Below are 7,404 nucleotides of genomic sequence, written 5' to 3' on the forward strand. Positions count from 1 at the left end.
TTATGTCTATTTGAACATACGCTCTATTTCTGCGAGTACTCCTCGATGACGCTTCTCGGCTCGACGTACGTCCCGACCGGCTTGTACGGAATATCATACCCAAACGCAGACGGCCCACCAATCTCCAACCCTCTCTCACTGTCACTCCACCTGGGACTGCAAGTGATTCCCAGGACCGTGACTCTGAAGCCATACTTGAATTCCGGAACGCCGAGTGATTTTCCAGACCCTGTATCAAGGACGCAGATCAAGTCGGGAACCGAGCAAATCATCGTCTTCACTCCTCCATCAGACGTATGCTCCGCATACAGGTTCTCATTCTTGAACGGAATGGTCAACGTTCCTCCGGATGCCCGAGCTGGCATGCGACTGGCCTGAGATGTCGACGAGTCTTCCTCTTCCTCCGAACTGAGGCTTGCGATGGTGATGCTGCCGTAAGAATGGCCCTTGAAGAGTCGTCTTTCAACTTCGACGATCTTGCCCCGGAACAGTATGCATGCGCTCTTCTCGCCGCCCACTTCGTCGATGATAGCTTCTGCGACGGTCGAGAGCGTATTGTTGGCCTCCGCAATGGCGATACAGCGACCGATCCTCCACGCCAGCGACACAGTATTAAGCACCCCGAATTCTCGAACTCGCTGTTTCGTGTTTGGCCTCGCCGCGAGACCCACTCTACTTCCCATCTCGGAGCAAGAAGCTCGCAAAGCACGGTCGACAATCTCATCATTTGGAGCTTTCGTCATGATGATCGTCTTTCCGTCGCCCGAATCGATCGCACATGGCACAAGCTCGCCAGGCGCATGCACGGTCAATGTGGTTTGCCAATACGTTGGATACGCTCGACCCATCCAATCCCCATCAATGACTGGTCGATCGAAGAAGCGTGAGCTGGCGACCAAGAACGGTTCCAGTCCATTTGCTCCTCCGATCTCCAGTGACATGACTGCGTCGAAGGAATCCTGCCCGAGATGCTCCATCATTGCACGAAAGGCATAGACTGTCTCCAGCGATTGCAGGCGCTCGTTGGATGTCGCTGGACTACCCATGTGTCCTCCCCAGTAGATTCTGGCCGAGTCTGGGAGAGATGAGGCATCAATCACCCGCATCTTGTGTCCTGCTCGGAGCATGTCTCGGAGCTGGATTCGTGACGCTGCTGGAGATCCACCTCCTGCGCAGCCGAGAACATAGCAGCCGTCTGCGAGGTAGTCGATGTCCGTTTCAGAAATGCGCCATTCCAGCATACCGCTCTCAGATGACTTTGCCACTTTGGGCTTGTATGTTCGCGGATCGACGGGCGGCTCATCGATCACTTTTACAGCGAAGCTTTTCGTCGTTTCGACGTCGTCTTCCCAGTCGCCTGCTTGTTCCTGGTCGACATCAGGGACTTCGAGGCTCACGTCGAGCTCGCCAATCGCTTTTGCAATCGTGCGCAGCTTATTTGCGACGTACGAGATGGGATACGTCTCCAGTTCTGCGATGATGACTGTCTCCCGAATCGCGCCGGCCGCAACTGCTCTCTCGATCGCAATCACCTTGGCTTTTTCGATGGCCTGTGCCGAGGACTGCTCGGCAACGTCTTGGATGATGTCCACCGTTCCACCGACCTTCGAGATAGCTGCACCTACAGCATTTGCGACGTCATGGAACGGAGGCAAAATCAGCTCCGAAGCACCGCGCAGGAATGAAGGTGCCAAAGCGGCTCCTCCACCGACCAGAAGGACGGGCAACGGGGCGGGCGATGTCTTGATCATGTCCACAGCACCTTCCAGCAGAATTTGAATCCTCTGCTGAGCTTCCCCGACAACATCTTTGTCGAGGCTCTCCACAGCGCTGGAGTCTCCCATCTGGACCTTTCCAGCGGCCACAGCAATATCCGACGCCGTCAGGACCTTTCCTCCGAAGACTCGAGCGTCTCTAGTAAGGTAGTGACCCACTGAGTCCGGGCCTATAGTCACCTTCTCTCCTTCTTGTCGGATAATGGATCCGCCACCGAGACCGATAGAATGTAGCGACGGCATGGCATAGTTCACACGGACGCCGGCGACAGTAACATACGCCGACGCTTGTCGCGGCAAGCCCGATGGCAGAAGTACTCCCACATCGCTCGTGGTCCCACCGATATCGATCACAATCGCAGATGTGCCGTTCAAGTTTCGGCCAGCGAGATACGCCGCACCACGCATCGAATTCGTGGCTCCAGACGAGAATGTCCGTATCGGTATATTCGCTGCAGCGGCGGCGTCCAGCAGGGTTCCGTCATTCTGCGTGAGGAAAAGCGGGCATTTCAGCGACAAATTGGACATCGCTCGCCGAAAACCTTTGACTGTCCTTTTCGCGTAGCTCAAAATCGCGGCGTTGAGGATACTCGCATTCTCTCTTTCCAGAAGACCGATATTGGCGACTTCATGCGAAACCACGACGTCGGCGCCTGGAATCTCCCTCAAAACAATGGCTTTGACTCTGTCCTCTTGGTGGAAGCACTCGTCGATGGGCGAGAAGGATCCAACGATCACAATGGCCGTCAACCCGAGAGCCTTGATCTCCTTGCATCGATCTATCACTTGACTCTCCACAAGCGGGGCCTCTTCCGACCCGTCAATGTGCAGCCCGCCATCGACGTACCCGACATATCCGCGGATAATACTCGTCAGCCCTGAAGGAAATTCACTGAACGGCGGGACTTCTCGGAGGAAACTTTTCGACAGCCGTATGATGGCTACACGGCGCAGTCGTCTGGCGTCTTGCTCAATGACGGCGTTGATGAAGTGCGTGGTTCCGACTGTGACGCTTGCTATGGCTGTGGCGGGAAGTTTGGATTTCGCCAGCACGCTGCGGACAGCGGCTTCGATTCCTGCAGTCACATCGGGTGTGGTGGGTGTTTTGTGGTGGGCGAGGACTCCGCGTGAGGGTGAGGATTGTTGAGAGGTGTCGATTGCGACGGCGTCGGTGTTGGTGCCTGGAGATTTCGAGGTCAGTCTGCGGTTTTGGCTGATGCTGGGCGGCGGTCTTACCTCCGACGTCGACGCCGATTCGCACTGTCTTTTGCTGTTGTGCCATTGTGCTCGTTTTGAGTGTTGTCGTCAGTGCGTTTGCTGGACTTGCTCGCTTGCGTTTTGTTTGAACTTCAACCTCTTCTGTTGGCGGTCTTCAACTCCACACGACTGGAAATATCTGTCGGCCTCAAGTGAACAGCATGTCCTCAATCTGGATTTCTAAGCCTGGCGGCGCTTATCTCGTCGGCCAACTGTCCCCGACTCCCACCCAGGTAATCGGCACACGCAGGGCAGTGGATTTGACCAGGATCCCCGCATGCGACATGCCAACCCCCGCAAAACTTCAAAGACCAACAACGTGAGTGGTCCGATAACGTGCTCCGGTCCTGATCAGTGTTCGGCACTTGTTCGCGGTCAGCATGTCGACAAGGAATCTCACCCGCCGCACTGGTTCGTCACAGGCGGGTGAGCGGCTGCATCATCGAGATCCCGGACTGTGCAATGGAAGCGGATAGATAGGCGAAGAACACGAGCACATCACGCGAAGGCCGCGGCGAGGGAACGTGCGCTTATCATTGCCTCGATGAGCACGCCATCTACGGAGGGCCCTCCATCATCTTCCATTTGACCTCCTTCGTACGCATCTCCCTCAACAATCACACCGGACACGATGTTTGTCGGATCTTTCCTGGAGTCCATCCGGCTGCCGTCCAACGACCGAAGCGTCGCCAATGTATGGATCAACGAAGACATTCGACCACTCCCACCCAATCGCCGGACCTGGACGAGATGGGCATACGTGAGCTTCTGGGCCATCAATCAGATTGCTCTTGGCAATTTTCAGATCGGAGCATCGCTGGTGTCGACAGGATTGTCCGTGTGGCAAGCGGTAATCGCTGTCCTGGTTGGGAAGATCATAATCGCAGTTGTTGCCGTAGCCAATGGGTTCGTTGTCATCCCTTCAGTCTTGGTGTGCGAAGTGAGGAGCTGACACCGTGCAGCACAGTCGGAGCAGAATGGCACATCGGCTTTCCGGTCGTGAGTCGATACATCTGGGGTATATACGGCCACTACACCGCTTTGATACAACGAATTCTCCTCTCCTTGGTTTGGTTCTCCGTGCAATCTTGGACCGGAGGACTCTGCGTGCAAAACATTCTTGCGGCGATCTTTCCCAGCTATCAGCACATGAAGAACCACTTCCCGGCCTCCGCACATATGGACACACGACAATTCATCGGTTGGATCATTTTCAACTTACTGATGATCCCCATCCTTTGGGTCCGGCCCGAGAAAATGAAGTGGGTCGTACTGTGGATGAATGCGGTCAGCTTCGTCACCTTACTGGCCATGACGATCTGGCTTCTGGCAGAAGCGGGCGGCGCAGGGCCTTTGCTCAAGCAGCCAGCGACTGTGAAGTCCAGCTCAGCGCTCGCATGGAGTATTACCTCTGGTGTGACGACGGTCATTGGAGGCATCGCTGTGGGATTGACTAATCAAATGGACTACTCACGGTTCGCTCGGAGACCGGGAGATCAAGTCATTGGGCAATGGGTGTCCATTATCGCTTTCGGCACGATCATGCCCACTCTCGGCTGTCTTTGTGCGTCGGCCTCGGTGACCGTTTACGGAGAACCAATATGGTGAGCTGCCTTTTCTACTCGAAAGCACCGAATTTATCTGAACAAGGCGCAGGAATCCTCCAAACCTCGTGCAGAAATGGCTCGACACCGACTACACTGCCAAGTCTCGCGCGGCTGCATTCTTCGCAGGTATTGGGCTTGTAGTCTGCCAGCTCGCAATCAACACGATTGACAATGCCTTTTCAACTGGCATGGACATGGCGGGTTTGTTCCCATCGTATATCAACATCCGACGAGGAGCGTACGTCGGACTGGTCCTGAGCATAGCCATGTGTCCGTGGGAACTGCTTGCCTCTGCTGGTACTTTCATCAGTGTTCTCGGGGCGTACGGGGTCTTCCTCGGCCCGATGACGGGTATCATGGTCTGCGACTACTTCGTCTTGAGGCGGAGACGTCTGAAGTTGTCGGATCTCTATCATCCGGGTCAGTATACCTGCACCGACTTCCTACCCATGTGGTCAAACGCTGACACCGCACAGGAAAGGACGGCCTCTACTACTTCTGGTACGGCATCAACTGGCGCAGCTTCACGGCATGGGTCATCGGCTGGTGTTATCTCCTGCCTGGATTCGCCCATGCTGTGACGCCCAATGTCAAGGTCCCGGAGGCATGGAATCATCTTTATTACTTGGCGTATCCTTTGGGCTTCACCGTCAGCTTTCTGGCATTCTATGTCCTAAACAAGATATCGCCACCTCCCGGCCAAGGCGTTACGGATGACTTTGATGTCTACGGGACTTTTACGGAAGATGAGGCTAGGAGGTTGAGTTTTGACAAACCTTCTGTCATCGAAAAGCTTAAATGATGGAGACAGCCAAGACTCCCTCGAACTCAACCTGCTGCTCGCGACAATCTACAAGGAGGAGTTCCGACTGTGCTGGATATATTCTGAGGAATGCAGTCGATAGACGCAGTTTTCTTCTGATCTGTTTTGAGCGTGATCGTGGTGCCGAAGGCGTCCATCTTTTCCTCGCGCCGTCTCCCTCACTTGAAGAGATCACAGGACTCTTACTTCAAAACCTCTCCCCTGCTCTCGTTTGAGATTTTCTGGCTGCTAGCTACAGTCAAGTCGCAGCGCCGGTGGTGATTCATGCTGCAGTCACCTCGCAGAGTCGGTGGTGGTTAACCGCTCTCGGTCGCACTTGCAAGAGTATTGCCATGGGTTTGGTCTTGCCCGTGCGTCGTGAAGACAAGGGATGGAGGGATATACCAGGTGGAAAACAAGGGATATGCCAGGTTCGGAGGGGCCGTCCGGACGACCTTTTAGCGCTTGCAAGCCTTTTGACATGTTCTAGAGCCGTACACTACATGCACCTTGGATTTAAGATGATTCAAGTGGGTCACCATCGCACTGGTGAGGTGACTGCAATGCCTATACCTTGCTTCGCTTGAGACAAGCTGAGTGCCACCTCTTCCTATTCGCTGTCGCTGGGGAAGGTCAATCAGCCCCAACCTTTTTCCTACTAATCCTCCTCCTTCCAACCACTTCCCCGGTCCCCAGCACGCTTAGAGGTCCCCAAATCGTGTATAAGAATCGGACACAGCCGGCGCTAACAAGCGAGCCGAAGTTGCGGACTTTGCGAGGTGACGAGCGAACGCAACGAGGGAAGTGAGTACTAAGGAGTCCGAGCTTGCGAGGACAGCGACGGGCGTACGGTAACCGAGCGCGTAAGGCATAGACTCGTTTGAACGGTTAGCAAAACTATTCTGGCCGCCGGAGGCTGGAATGCGATGTCGTCTATAGAGTTAGCTAGGGACCTCTAAGGGTACTGGGGACCGGGGAAGTGGCTGGGCCTCCTCCTCCCCCTAGGAAGTCAGAACGCCCCGATGTTTAGCAGCGCCTTAGCACTCTTGTATTGCATTAACACTACTATATAGCTTAACGACTACACGTCCTAAGAACAATTAAGTAGACTATATCGAAGAGCGCGTTTAGAACAGTTAGGTACTATTATATAATATTGTAGAGCCTTTAAAGGGGAGCGTTTAAATATAAGACGAAGCCGGCTTAGTTATAGTCGTATAGTCGATAAAGTAGACGGGATAGTATACTATACGTAAGTTACTACTACTACCTCTTAATTAGTAATTTAATAGTTACGTACATAGCTTAAGTAACTTTACTCCCTTAATAAACGCTCCTATTGTCGCTATATATTACTACCTATTGTTAGCTAGCTACTAAGATTACGCTAAGAGCTAACAATTAGATATAAGTGCGTATAATACTAATAAGGGCGTTTAGTAGGTTTAAATATCCCCTTCCGCGGTCGTTTCTCTCTCTCTCGAACATTAATATTACTACTACTACTACTAATCTCTACCGCTCTCGCTCTCGCTTACTATAGCCTTTACTACTTAGAACATACTATAAGGCGAAGCTATTAAGAAAGCTAGACTCGAAGCGTAGGGCTTACCGCTCGAGCGCGAAGATATACTAATATAAGATGTTAATAATACTCTAACTCTAATACCGCTACTATCTCCTTCGACTCTACCTAAAGAACTCCGAGCCTACTATATACCGACTATAATAGATTAATTCGCTCCGTAGTATATTAGCGTCTCTACTTAGAACGAAGCTATTACTAAAGTATAGTCGGTAGATACTACTATACGGAAGAGCGGAAAGTAGACTCTTAACCGCTATAATTATATAGGTCGAGTATAGGAGACGGACGAAGGTAAGTTTAATCTAGGAGATCTCGGTATATCCTAGTACGATCTTAGCTAATTATCCCGTTTTAGGATTACCGGCGTTTACCGAG

At 52.8% G+C, this 7,404-nt stretch overlaps 2 protein-coding genes across 2 annotated transcripts; one reads left to right on the plus strand and one right to left on the minus strand.

The window, feature by feature from the left end:
- Positions 1-23: 23 nt before the first annotated feature.
- MYCGRDRAFT_49587 (uncharacterized protein) lies at positions 24-3,057 on the minus strand (the record flags this gene model as incomplete). Its single annotated transcript, XM_003848444.1, has 2 exons — positions 24-2,956; positions 3,012-3,057. The coding sequence occupies 2 exons, from the start codon at positions 3,055-3,057 to the stop codon at positions 24-26; spliced, it is 2,979 nt and encodes a 992-aa protein (XP_003848492.1).
- Positions 3,058-3,663: 606 nt separating this feature from the next.
- On the plus strand, positions 3,664-5,441 carry MYCGRDRAFT_50149 (uncharacterized protein; the record flags this gene model as incomplete). Its single annotated transcript, XM_003848438.1, has 4 exons — positions 3,664-3,938; positions 3,995-4,636; positions 4,689-5,059; positions 5,116-5,441. 4 exons carry the CDS (start codon positions 3,664-3,666, stop codon positions 5,439-5,441), a joined length of 1,614 nt encoding a protein of 537 aa, XP_003848486.1.
- Positions 5,442-7,404: the final 1,963 nt, after the last annotated feature.

The sequence above is a fragment of the Zymoseptoria tritici genome, chromosome 11 (assembly GCF_000219625.1).
Source record: "Zymoseptoria tritici IPO323 chromosome 11, whole genome shotgun sequence".
Taxonomy (NCBI): domain Eukaryota; kingdom Fungi; phylum Ascomycota; class Dothideomycetes; order Mycosphaerellales; family Mycosphaerellaceae; genus Zymoseptoria; species Zymoseptoria tritici.